This window comes from Python bivittatus, unplaced genomic scaffold (assembly GCF_059951505.1).
Source record: "Python bivittatus isolate LINGU-HERP-01145 unplaced genomic scaffold, Pbiv_v1 ctg000570_np1212, whole genome shotgun sequence".
Taxonomy (NCBI): domain Eukaryota; kingdom Metazoa; phylum Chordata; class Lepidosauria; order Squamata; family Pythonidae; genus Python; species Python bivittatus.
The window spans coordinates 1,474,005-1,488,632 of record NW_028277097.1 but is presented as its reverse complement, the minus strand read 5'-3'; the positions used below and the strand labels follow the sequence as shown (position 1 = coordinate 1,488,632).

The 14,628-nt window shown below is 37.8% G+C and overlaps 1 protein-coding gene across 4 annotated transcripts in view; it reads left to right on the top strand.

The window, feature by feature from the left end:
* Positions 1–13,302, top strand: part of RAB3C (RAB3C, member RAS oncogene family) — a 97,012-nt gene extending 83,710 nt beyond the window's left edge. For all 4 annotated transcript variants that reach the window (XM_088152792.1, XM_007428365.4, XM_088152793.1 and 1 more), the window contains 2 exons: positions 2,863–2,987; positions 5,547–13,302. In XM_088152792.1, coding sequence (XP_088008918.1) covers positions 2,863–2,987; positions 5,547–5,734 — 313 coding nt within the window. In that variant the 3' untranslated portion in view covers positions 5,735–13,302. The remainder of the gene's footprint in view (positions 1–2,862; positions 2,988–5,546) is intronic.
* The last annotated feature ends 1,326 nt before the right edge of the window (positions 13,303–14,628 follow it).

The following is a 14,628-nucleotide window of genomic DNA, read 5'->3' as shown; positions in this document are numbered from 1 at the left end:
TTGACAGAAGCAGAATTGTTTTGCAGAACTGGAGAAAGGACTTGGCCAGTCACTAACCATTTCATTACCAACTTGCATAGCACAAATATCTCAGAGTCCTGCTGGATTGGAGAAACATATAAGTCCAGTAAATACATGAGATAAATGTATTTTCAGCACCAGTTGGCCATAGTTATGCATGTGTATTTAGAGACAGTTTGGGATTCTTTTTAGTGGGATATCTGTCTTCAAACTGGTCTGCAGAAATTCACCCACGTAGATGCATACATGAATCTGTTCTTCATAAAATGTACTTTTCATATTCAATGGATCTGTTCATAATGAAATGTCTTCATCTGGTAAGAGTTCCACATGTGACCTAGTATAAACAGGACTAATTTGAAACAGGAGATGTCCTAATTTAATTTTCTTGGAACATCACCTCATGCTGAAAACAAACACAGCCAAAAAAAAGAATTCACAATCTCCAAAGAAACAAGGAGAAAGATGTTTTACAGCGGTATTATTGCACAAATTTTAATTTAATTTTGATTTTTTATTTTGAATGTTCACCTCAGGTAAGGAACATTTGTACTTTAGAATCAGAAAGAAAATCAAGAGAACTAAATCATCCAAAAATTACAAATATGCCAGTGATACAGAAATTAATACTCTGAACAAATCTATTCCTCTGTTTTCTCAGAAAATTAGTTCTTCTCTGAAAGATATTTCTATTTTCTATTTATATTTATTTAGAAGTAGCTCAGAAGGTTTTTAGGGCAGTTTTGGTTGTTGTTACAAACTGGCAGAGGAGGCAGTGATGTGTTATATTTTCCTTTTTCTATTATACATCTTTCCATTTCTGTGCAGTGTCTCTGATTGCCTGTAATTGTAATCTGAAAAAGAGCCATGTGAAGAGTTCTCCCATAATGTCTTCCCCTGGGATTTAATCATAGCACAGGAAGCCAGAGAGATTCCAGACCTCTGAGAGATGATTGTACAATGAAAGCCAGGATGCTCCAACGCCCCCCCTCCCCCCGTATCTCCAACCATGAGGAAAAAAAATCATTTTCAATCTTTTTTTTTTAAAAAAAATAGTTGAAAATCAATGTGTATTTTTCCAAGAGATTGAATGAGATAATTTGAGAAAGAAACTGAAGAAATATTTGGCACAATAACTAAGCCAACAGAGAAGACTTGTAAAATTAGCATTGACGTTAATGTAATCTATCTGCATGCTTACAACTGGTAGAATTGAAAGAACTTAGAACTCATCCATTTGTAGCCCTCCTGATGACAGAAGAAGCTTGAGATTGTCATGTGAGCCATCTAAACCAGGGGTGGATCAGTTGAGGGGATGAGACTGTAGCTTAGCATCCCAGCCTTCCAGAGAGCTACAGGAGGCTAGGTGGAGATGTGGTGGCATCCTTAGCAGGGACAGGAAGAACATTTTTGGACCAGTTAGTTTGCTTTTGCTGGGAATGAGAGTAGGAGACCACTGGGAAGCAAATATCTCTGAAATTTGGCCATTTTGCCTCATATTTTGCTCATAAAATTTGTGGATGACACAAAACTGGGAGGGGGATTGCTAATACCGCAGAAGACAGACTCAAGATTTTAAAAGATCTTGATAGACTTGGACATTGGGCCCTATCCAACAAAATGTTGTTCAGTGGTGAGAAATGTAAGGTTCTGCACTTAGGCAGGAAAAACTAGATGCACAGAAACAAGGTAGGCTGTACCTGGCTTAGCAGCAGTACTTCTGAGGGGGATCTGGGTGTCTTGTAGACCACAGACTCAGCATGAGTCGGCAATGTGTTGCAGTAGCCAAAAGGGACAATGCAGTTTTGGTTGCATTAATAGAGGCATGGTGTCAGGATCACAGAGAATGATAGTACTGATAGTACCTGGTAAGGGGCTTGGAGGCTAAATCCTATGAAGAACAGTTCAAGGGTATGGGTTGTTGTTTTTTTTAGATTTTTTTTATCCCACCTTTATTATTTTTATAAATACGGCAGCGAACATACTAATACTCCTTCCTCCTCCTATTTTCCCCACAAAAACAACCCTGTGAGTGAGTTGGGTTGTGAGAGAGTGACTAGCCCAAAGTTACCCAGCCAGCTTTCATGCCTAAGGTGGGACTAGAACTCACAGTCTCATGGTTTCTAGCCTTAACATTAGACCAAACTGGCTCTCTGTGCTTAGCCTAGAGGAGATAAGGGTATGGAGGTACTTGATAACAATCTTCCAATACTTTAAGGGCTGTCACAGGGAAGAGGGTGTGGGTTTATTCTCCATAGCACCTGAGGTTAAGAAAAGAACCAGTGGGTGGAAGCTTCACATAGGGAGATCCAAACTCGAAATAAGAAGGAATTTCCTGACCCTGAGAACTATTAAACAGTGGAAGAACCTGCCTCCTGGAGTTGTGGGTGTTCCGTCATTGGGGGTTTTCAAACTAAGTTTGGAGAACCTTTTGTCTGGGATGGTATATGGACTCCTGCTCTGGGCAGGGATTAGACTATGGTTCTGTGATTTTCTGCCATAAAAAGATTGCACCTAATTGCTCAAATTCTCAAGACAAATACAGTACCACTTACTGTGAAAGATATAAGTTTTCAGGCTGATATATATGACTCAGATGAACCTCAGCCAGAGATAATTTTGAAGGGCTGGCCCAAGTTCTTTGGGACCCTGACTTAGAAAATCCAACTGGAACTTACTCGTGTGTTAATATAAGCGCATACAAAATTGTTTACATATTGTTCTTCTATGAAAAACAAAAACTGCATTTTGCTATTGTCCAACTCTGTATAAAAGTAGGGCCAGTCTTGTAAATTTGCTGATACATTAATGAATTTGCTTTCTTTCTCTGTCTTTTATAAGGTCAACCCAAATAAAAACTTACTCTTGGGACAATGCCCAGGTTATTTTGGTCGGCAATAAATGTGACATGGAAGAAGAACGTGTAATCTCTGCTGACAGAGGCAAACATTTAGCAGAGCAACTTGGTAAGAAAAGACTGGACAACAGGGAATTCTGCATACCATTCTGGAGAACGTTTGCTCATCCTACTCCTCCAGATTTCTCTGGTAGAACTTCTGGAAGGGCTTCATACATGTATAGTGTAATGTTCCTAGTTCTCTTGATTGTTAGCAAAAGAAAATGAACTGAAAAATATATGACATGTAAGGAAAAATGGCTCTCAAAATAGATCAATTAGAAAATACAACTGTCCAATATATATGAAGTCAGTGACTTGAGAGGAGAATGATTCTGACTTTGTATGCCATGCTCTGCTGCTATTTTTCAAAAAGAATACAACCTATAATAAAGTTGCCAGATAAAAAGATATTGGGTGACCGGCAAAATTTCACATGGTTGGGTGTGGATGATTTGAAGTGTTTTCTCCTCCCATAAATAGCTGTCTGGTACTTAGTCTTCATCGGAACTTTTCTATGTGTCCCATTAAACAAGTATAGTAGAGGAAGCTTCTCAATATAGATTTGTATCCTTCATCTAATGGAGGGTGATAGCAGAAGGGTGGAACTTTTGTTCTTATTAACTTGTGTTAATATAAGCACATACAAAATTGTTTACATATTGTTCTTCTATGAAAAACAAAAACTGCATTTTGCTATTCTTTCCAGTGGATTTTAATTACAGAGGGAATCATAATGCCTGAATGCCGCCTCTTGCCCCTTATTCTGATCAACTTCAGTTTAACAAAAGAGCTGGATTCAACTTCCATCAGTATTTTCTTGAGAGAAAGGGAGGTTCTGAAGATGTTGCTGATCTGCCCATTCTGCAAAAAGTCCAGCCCAGATTCAGTGGATATGAACAACTTCTATCCTATCTCCAACCTCCCCTTTTTAGGAAAGGTGGTAGAAAAAGTGGTGTGGCTACAATTACTGAGGGCTCTGGGGGATACAGATGATCTTAATTCCCTAGAGTCCAGTTGGAGTGAAATACTGCATATGTGTAATATAATATATATATAGGTAGTTCTCATTTAGTGGCAGTTACAACAGTGATGAAAAAGTAACTTTTAGACCAGACCTCCCATTTACAACCTTCGCAGGTCTGTAAAGCAAAGAAAAGCTGAAGTAAGATCATAAGCACAGTTGTAGTTTCACTTAGCAACCATTTTGCTTAACGACTAAATTGCCAGTCCCAATTGTTGTCACCAAACTAGCACTACTTTGTGTGTGTGTGTGTCTGTGTGACTATAAAAATATCCAAAATAAAACTCACAATAGTAAAAAGTAGAAGTGTTAGCTTTAAAAAAACAAATCCAGAAACCATACTAGGTTACAATCTAATTTGAAATATGGAAATATATTCCCATATTATAACTAAGGAGTTATTAAATGCAGATTCCTCTCTGTGGTGAATGGTTTTCCTTCCTGAAGAATGCCTTTGGCTGAGTGGCTTTTGAGATGGTTGCTTGCAGACCCTTGAGGAATCCCAGGACTGAAGGCTAGTCTGGAAAAAAACATCTGGGAAGAAGGCATTGAAAAATCACTTCCATAACACTGCCAAGAAAACTATAGGGTTGTGTCCATGTGATCATTTGACTCCAAAGTGTCTTTATGTTAGTGCTTCCCTCACTGGAAATCAGAGAACATCCTGAATTTCTGGTGCAACGTTCCCCTTGGTCTTAGCTTTTTGTTTTGTCTAGCATCTTGCCAGATGAATAACTGTAGAGAACTCAAAAATATGCATACTTAACCCTTGCAACCCTTGATTTCATCTAATAAAGATATTTATTACCTAATGGAGACCCAGTTTGGTGTGGTGGTTAAGGTACCGGGCTAGAATCCGGGAGACCGTGAGTTCTAGTTGTGCCTTAGGGATGAAGCCAGCTGGGTGACCTTGAGCCAGTCCCTCTCTCTCACCCCTAGGAAGCAGGCAATGGCAAACCAGTTCTGAAATCTTGCCAAGAAAACTGCAGGGACTTGTCCAGGCAATCAGCAGGAGTCAACACTGACTCAAAGGCACCCCCCACAAAAAATTCCCTAAGGGGTCTGTGCAGAATTTTAGATTTGAAGGAGAAAAGTGCTCTGGAGTCGATGTGGATGTAACACTTGTCAGTGCCTTTGTACACTAACCACATCTTTACTCAAGATTATGCAAAGCCAACTGCACAATCCTGGGGAAAGACACAGCTCCTATAAAGAGTTGCTAGCAGGTGATGTGTGATTACAGTTCTGAAGCACTTTTTTTCCTCCTTCAAATCCAGAGCATTGTCCTATCCTCTAATATGGTTTTTGGAATTCATGACAATATAGTCTAGAGGCATTCCATGGTTTGCTCCCTATTTTCCCACAAAGATCTGAACTAATATGAAATTGATGGAGCTGGCTTCTTTCTCCAGTCTTGTGGGAAACAAGACAATGCAACAATCGTTGTATTAGCTAGGAAGGCATGCTATATTTTCCTTACTAATTTCCTTAGTTCTTTAGCTTTTGTTACCCCTTTCAGCTACCCTTTATAAACCTTGTCCAAAAGAGAGATGATACCAGAAGATAATGTTTGATGACATCAGTGTTTTTGGTCTGTTTCACTAGGTTTTGAGTTCTTTGAGACAAGTGCCAAGGACAACATCAACGTCAAGCAGACTTTTGAACGGCTTGTGGATATCATCTGCGACAAAATGTCTGAAAGTCTGGAGACAGATCCTGCTATTGCTGCTGGTAAACAGAACACAAGACTAAAGGACACCCCTCCACCACAGCAACCCAACTGTGGCTGTTAATAACATCATTGTCAACCAAGGCAATTTCAGTGTGTTCTTTGGCCAATAGAGTATTTACATAGGTCTATATGCCTTTATTTTTAACGTCTTACTGGTTCATTTCAGGGGAGTATATCTCTTCTTTAATGTCCACTGCTGGTAAAAGATGTATTCAGAGTTACAAATGTGTAAAGAAAGGACACTCCAGTTTCTCTGCATTTGGCCTCAACACCTAGGTGATCTTTCCCTTTCTTCCTTCTAAATCCATCGCTGCTTCAGCTGGTGCTGTGACCTCAGTCACAAATTCTCTCTGGTTTTTACTCTTCCATCATCCATTTTTAGTTATTGCTATTTATTCTAGGGCAATGACCCAGTAGTTCAGAAATACAACTCCTATTACTCAGCATTCTGAATCAATGTAAAAACTGCTGGAAAGTAGCAATGTGATTCTGCACGTGCAGCTAGATAACTACCATCTAGATAACCATCTAGATAACTTGCCAGAAGCTGAGTTCTCAAAAATGGCTCAATGTGGCAGGTGACTGGGCACTTTTAGAGAAACATATTGTCTCCCCAGATAATTACTCCCCAGCCAGGCTCTCATTTTCATTATAAATGAGGTCTCCTATTCAGAGCCAACGTACATAATTTCAGAAATAAGCTTTGTAGAATCTTGTTGCCTGTCCACTTCTAATAGGATGTTTTTATCATCGAAACTGATTATTTGGCAAGGTCCCATCTATCATTTAGACCAGAATTTCTGCATACAGTCCTTCCAAAGCCTTAGATGCAACTCCCACAGTCCTTCCAAACATTTCCACCATATTGTGATTCTTAATGTGACTGAATGAGAAAATTATTAAATACTGTACACCTAGGGTAATTACATTGCTTGCATATCATTTTATTACACTTCAGTTAAAATTAAATTAAACTGCCCATTTCTTTGCTCTGGTCCACCAATTCATTGTAGTGCACCACAGAATCCCAGGTAAAGTGGACTCTTAGCCAAATACTATTGCACAGTTCTTATTTAGATCACATTTATGCAAAGTTTAATTCAGTTTCATTAAAAAACCTAATGTATATTCTGTATTAATCACATGGAGAGGATTGTTAAGAAACCCTGTATGAAATAGATAAAATCCAGTTTGAATTGTCAATGTGATTCAGAAAATTGATCTAATTTTATTCCAATGCTCAAATCAAATAATTTACATATATTTAAGTTGAATTTTCGGATCCATTTGGAGAAGGCTTGCAAATCATCTGAAAGGATTTAGAGACTTCCAGTCTGATTCAACTAGTGGAACTGACTGACCTGCTTAATTTGGAAAATCAGTTTAATTCAGACATTCAAATGTGAATAATAAAATGTACAAGGGGTTATTTTTTTCCCCATGGTACCTCTGTCACTAGAGAAAAGGAGACAGCAAGATTCCATCTGCAGACTTCTGAATCCTTACAGCATCCAAGGAGACCCCCAAAGTTGCAAAACCTCTTGTGAGATTTTAGCATTCTCACATATCATCTCAGGGGATTTGATTTCAGGCATTTTAAAAAAATAAAAATAGGGACCCATACTATCATATGAAATTGCACAATGGCACCTGACATCTAGAGAGGAGGTGCTGCCCCCTACTTGCACTATACAAAATAATTTAAGATTTCCAATACAGTTCATGTGTTTGTCGTCATTTCAAACACAGACATATAAAATTATTGCAGTCATTCTTTAAAGGGCTCAGCAAGTTTATTTAAAAAAAAACTTTACAAGCATATATAATCCATGAGTGATGAGAAGCTGCTGATAATAGATAGCATCAACATTTAAGAAGCATGATAAGAAGAAAGTGATTTCAATGTGCTTTCATATCAGTTTTATATACATGGGACCCGTGATCTTTAAAGTACATTGTTTATATTGTCCCTATGGAATATACTTGATCATGAAAGAGTAAATCATTGAACCTTTTAGTTTTATAGAAGTACAGCCAAAAGTTACTGGCATGCTGCTGCTGAAGATATCTGCAGTGATCCTGTGTCACAGTAGATTGTGCATGTCATTTTCCATTGCTAGAGAAGCTCTTCCACTAGCTTAGATCAGCAGCTCCAACATTTCCTTTTTTCCTTTATGTTGGCCATTATATGGCCATAACACATTCTGAGGACCACCACATAGCAACAAGAGTCAGCAATGTAGTACCTGCAACCATATTGTGTCCATGGAACTCTTATGTGTTTAAGGACCAGCCTTATAATTTTTATGGGATACATTTATTCTATCAGAGGATGATTACACTGGAGACTCTTCTATTGAAGAATTGCATTTCCGATTCCTAAAATGGATACTAGATTTAAATGTTATTTGTCATGGAAAAATTATTTTTCTTATAAGGATTTGTTTTCCCTTTCCATTGCCACTTTCATTAATATCATCAGGAGCTGTATGAAAAGTCTTGTCCGAATCATTAGTTTTTAGTGATAATTTGACCCTGGACTGTGATTATTGTAAATTTAAGGAGATTATCTGATTTTGGATGGTTTGAATACTATTATTATTAACCACAACATTAGTAGCAACAGGATATTCAACATTCACAAAAAAATAGATTACATGAAATAATTATAAAATCTCTAGATGAATTTACCAGGGCGGTGTGCCAAATATTTTAAATATAGTCTCCTTTGCCAAGATATTTACTTCACACTATGTTAATTAATTCCCACTCTGGCAATAGGAAGCAATTTTATCTCATCTTGCAGTGTTCCATCTTCACTACTGCGTTGGGTCAAACGCCTTCAAACAAGTGTGACTCCCAAATAAACATTAGATGTTTATTGATCTTCATTATATCATATTTTAAATATAGATTAAACTCCAAATTGTTCAATCCTGAGTAATAGATGAAAATTAAAAACAAGAAAATCCCTTCTATATATTTGATTGTTGTTGCTACAGAAGAAGAATAAGATTTAACCCAATATTTCCCATGTATTGATACACTGATGGATTTCTAGAATTTCTGGCCAGCATAACCATGGGTGCATATTAATAGGGGAAGCATATCTCTCTTGGCCCTGTGCTTATTTATATATGTGTGACATATATGTATACACACAAAAACACCCATATTACCAGCCTCTGTCTCCTTTCCCGCTTCAAATTGATGACCAGCTATTTAAAATATGTGTATTTGGGACTAAGCTCTTTAAATGCTAAAAGGTTGTTACAAAAGCATGCAAATAACCAATAAGGAGCATTTGGACATTCAGTGTCCATACTTTTTGCATAGTTCAGGCAACCTCATACCACTACTAGTATCTTCTCCTTCTCTTAACTGGGCCTAAAGTTTCAGAGCTTCTTTTGATTTTGGCTTCTCAGGGCCCATTTCTTTAGGTAGAGATTATGTTGCTGGGTTTTTTACTTAGTGTAAGTGCAGGGACCTACTCCAAACTGAAACCTGAAGGAAGGGGAGGGGAATTTTACTTTTTGTTCCCCACTGGGATCCTGATGTGACCAGGGGCCACCAGGTTCCTGCAATTTATATTGCCAACTGTATTGGCAGCAGGATAAACTGCAGCATGGAGGCCAGTTCAGACTAGAATGTAGCAGTTAGCAATTTTTTAAAAAGTGAATGCAGGTTAGACTTGCTGGAAGTGGTAAATATGTGTGTAGACTGCACCACTTCAGCCTGTAGGTGGAGGCTTTTATATGCATGATATTTGCATTTGCATTTGAATGTATATGCATACATTTTTTCTAATATACATCATCTCATATGCAAAGAATATGTAGCATATGCATTTTGTGCACAAGTGACGTGCATTTCAAAGAAGTTTACAGTCCACAGGATAATTTGTTATCTTTTACAGATGAAGTGCAGATTGTTGATTCATGTAAAAGTTACAGACCAAATAAAATTTTCTCCTATCATTAGTTGAAACCATAGGAATGAATAGGAGTTTGCTGTTGTTGTTCCATGATTCCTAGTGAATTAACTTTCTCTGGATAGAATCTCTTAAATGCACTATAAATCATTTGAGAATATATACAAAAAGGTTACAAAAATCAAACCGAAGGATAAAAAACTAGATAGCAACCAATATTTTGCTTCCTTATTGTTATGGAATTAATTGAGGTAGGGATTGACTGAGCAAAAAAGACGAGGAAATGGGAAAATAATGTTTAACTAAGGAATTTAATTGGGGAATTTGGGGTAAATCACATTCTTCCTTAAGTGATGTTTTGCTCCCTGCATGAGCAAAAGATTTCTCCACAAAGTCTCATTTTGTAGGTAATCTGAACCCAGATGCGTGACTCAAACGCTCATATTGTCCATAAGCACGTAACACAAATGGAATCTATCACAAAGATCTTACACATCTTGTCAGTAAATTGACAATTGTGGGTTTTAACTCACTTTATGAAATTACAGATGGGCTTTGTCTTTTTGCATGCCATTAATTCAAGATGGCGCTTAAACAAAAAACTTTATACCTTGAATTAATGGCACGCAAAAAGACAAAGCCCATCTGTAATTTCATAAAGTGAGGGCCATTAATTCAAGATGGCGCTTAAACAAAAAACCTGTTTGCTTGATGCCCAAAATGCAGAATAGCTTGGTCTGTCCTTTCTGTCAAAATATTTTCTTTTTTCCTCTCTTAACTGCGATGTATGTGACCGTTAATGGAACCATTTATTCCTTCATACTTATACACAGGGCTTTTCCAAATGATTAATAATGCAGTGGAACATATTTTCTGCGGAATTAATCATCTGTGTTCATGAAGTGCTTCTAGATAGGGATTGTATATTTTCCCGACATTCAAGAAACTATTGTTCTTGGAAAACTGAGATTCTTTTTCCCAGGCTATTGCAAACTAAAGCGCTACCTGAAATATAAAGATGTTAGTATTATAGATTCCTATATGATCAGGCTAATGACATCACTGAAGAAGAATGGCACAGTCATCTTGCTGCTCTAGGTGGTAAATTAGATAGGCTCATGGCTAAGGTAAGAAAGAGAGAGCTTGCAGAGGAGTTAAAACTGATTAAACTCTCCCCCCAGTTCACAGCAAATGTTTAGACCTTGCTTTGAAAGTTCTTGGTGGACTTTCCCTTGGCACTTTGAAATCATGTTCACTTCATATAGCTAATTCCTATCTGGGAAGACCTGAGCAGGCTTTTATCTTTCTTTAATAGGACCACATTCTCCTCCATTTTAAGTGACACTGTTTTGCATTGTTGCCTGTGAACTGAATAAGCCTTCAGTACACTGCATGGTGTAGCCTCCCTTGACCCGGCACCCTTCAGAGGTGTTTGAATACAGCTTCCATTCCCTGGCAAGCAAGCCCGCTGGCTGGCTGGGGAGTAATGGATATTGCAGCCCAATGCAACCAGTGGGCTCCTGGTCAGGGAAGACTGGCATAGAACACTACCTGAATAGCTAGATCTACAGTATGTGGCCTTTCCAGAGCATGAGTCTGAAAGATTAGCTTTTTCTTCCAGGTCAGCTCAGCTCTGACACATCCAGCTGTACTGCCTGCACCTTACTTATTTTAAGAATGAAGTGCTATGCTGCACTATGTTCACTGGAGTTTGCTCCTAACTTGCAACCTTCTTGGAATGTCATGTTTTCTAGGAAACGTAATGGTGGTGCAAGATTCATGTCTGTTGTTGCCATTTTTGTCAGTCACGGTTACTAGAGCTAGTTTTCAATGATAACACTGTGTAGATGGATGTTTTGCTTTTCCTGTTAAGTATTGATATACTTTCATTTGAATATTGATCAAACTGTGTAATTGCTTCTGTGATGGCAAAATCTACATATATCCCCATCCAAATTGTATTAGAGAAACCCAGAAAAATCTGCACTGAACTCCGAATTATCCTACATGAATCCATGTTGAACTGTCAGTAGAAGCAGTCCTAAGCTTGAACTTTTGTCTGTTGACACAAGCCTGTGGCAACTACGTATGTTCATTTTGTCAAGCCAGTGCTATTATGGAGTGACAAGTCCTTGAGGGTCTCTTTGTAGATTTTGTTTCTTTTTGATATGGGCAGATTCTCATATATTTGTATTTATATTAGAAAGGCCAAAAACATTCAAGTCTCAGGTAGCTTTGGTTACTCATAAAGCATAGATTCATTCAACTAATCAGCTCTAAAAAGTTTAGAGCAGGGGTGGGCATTGGGCAACATGTGTCCCTCCAGATGTTGAACTCCAGCCTCCAATCAGACCTATCTAGCATAGATAATGGTAAAAGACATTGGACGTTACATAACATGGCCAATCTCTGATCTATAGCCAGTACAACACTGTTTCCCAAATAAACCAAATAGCTTTGGACTAACAGCTTTGGGAATCAGAAATATCATGCTGGCTTCCAGCATTATAATTCCCATAATTATAGCTGACCAATGTTGATTTATTTCATACAAACAGGTCAGTCATAAGTCATACCCACCCCCCAGCCCCCACCTCCCACGGGCAAGTAGGATTTTTTTTTTTAAATTTTACATTTGCAAAACTTGAATTCAAAATACTCAATTCAGGTTAATAGAACTTTATTTTTATCACTGTTAAAGCTTATTTACTGTACGTAGCTGCTCAATTCTCAGTTGACCAAATATATTACATTTCTCATGGCAACTCATTTCCCATATCAGTTTAGTGGTGACAATCTCTGTACAGTTCTGGTTCTCCTCCTTTTGTTCGCCTCTCCTCTTGTCTCTTCTGCTAGGTGGAACTTGCCAAGAAATTCATCTTGTCACTAGCAAGTGCCTCTAGAAATTTCCCAACCTGTAGAATCTCTATTTACAGTGGCAGCAGATGTCAGGCTCCTCCGATGCAGGATCCACTTGGCGTTTTAAAGGAGAGACTGACCCTAACTTCCCAACCACCTAATCTTTCTCTCTAAACACATGAAACTGATACTAGGACTTGCTCACCACCTAACCATGATGAATTGGCAGGAATGGGTAATCCTGACATGTACTTTGCAAACTAGTGTTAAATAGAAGCTGTGCTGTAATTCCTGTTCGACATATCGTGAATAACGTCAGCTAATGTGTTGTGATTCAGTTGGACTGTCAGAATGTATATACTCTTTAATCGTGTTTGTGGAACTGAAATGTCTTAAATGTTGCATGAAGATGTTACTTAAAAATAGATTTGTTTTCTATTTTTGAACACCTCAAATCTGAGGGATCATGGGCCAATCAGTGCAATATTTAAAGACCTACTCAGTGTATATAAACTTGTGTGGAAGAGAGCGCTGTGGTGAATGTGTGAGATGCCTCCACTGCTGGTTGACGACTGCGTGGCTTATTTCAATAATTTCTATTAGCTGTTAAGTGTCTGATAGTCATATTTATATCATCTAAATGCTATTAATAGTGTTGTGCAAAAATATTCTATTCCTAATTCTGTTAAATTATTTTTCTTATATGAGATAATTATATAAATATATATTCACCCACAGACACATATAAAAATGTCCATGTTTCCTTCTTGGCAAGTGCATGATGTTAATTTTACTTCTAGAACTCTCTTTTAAAAAAGATTGTGCTAAAAATAAAAACAGTGAAGAACATTTTTTTAGTTGAACCAGCTCAGATGTTTCTCCATCAGTTTGTGTTTGCTAATATGGTGCATTCATGGGTTTCAAATGAAGTTTCAAGTCCATTTCTTCAGAAAGATCATTAACAGTTATATATATCTTCTAGCTTATACCCATCAAGAAAAAATGTTTTTAGTTCTTTTTGCATTACACCCTTCTTCAAACTGCATTTCTTGAAATGTGAACTTCCAGAATTCTCAGCAATATCTGCACTGGATGGGGAATTTTTGGATTTGAAGTCTACACATCTGGAGGATGCTCACATTGGGTAAAGCTGTTCTAGAATACCATTATGTTAGGTCACATACTATTGGAGTAAAATTTGCCTTCAAATGAAGATTATTAAGTAAGATGCCACTTGGGTGACATTAGGAATGGGGCCAGATGGAACTTCTAGAAACATGGGTCTATCCCAAAATACTTCTCATGATACTTTCACAGGAAAGGCATTTATATGCTTGTGAATGTACTGTATGTCTGTAAATATAAACAAAAACATACATGAGTATGTTAGATATCCCGGCACATTATCTTATACATGTTACAAAATTAGACCATTCACTACATAGATATTGAAAACATGGGTTCTGTGAAATAACTTATACAAAGCATATCAAGTGGGTTATAATACAGTTTGAGGCAGATTTACTCAGAAATGTTTCAGTGGTTTTCCTGGTAAGTGTACTTACTTACTCATTCATTCAACTTATTATTGCTGCCCATCTCAAAAAACGCTCTGGGTGGCGAACTACAATTGAAAACAACAACAACAACAACAAATACAAAATAAATAGACAATCAGCAGCTGAGATTAAAAAAATAAACCCATCAATATAGATGCAGTACAAATATTTCAGCAAAACTAATTCACAGCCTCCAACAGACATTGCAGTCCCCAAACCCGGGAACACAGCCATGTCTCCAAGGACTTGAGAAAGGCCAATACGGAGGGATAGGGGGGGGAGATACTTGGTTGTCAGTATGCCTCCAGGTTAAATTCAAGCTGCTGGTGGTTACCTATAAAGGTCTCCATGGTATGGGTCTGGTTAACAGTGAGATTGTCTCTTCCCAATCATATCCACCTATCCCATCAGATCCAGCAGGAAAGGCATGTTATGGGTCTGTCCATTAAAGAGTGCCACCTGGTGGGACCAGAAAGAGAGCCTTTTTTCTGTTTTTCACATTTCCAACAGTGATTAGAAGTACCTTTATACATCCTAGGCAATTTCTCTGGTGTCATATACCAACTGTACATCATTTTTTAAAAGTTTTCTTTTAAACTGCAAGAC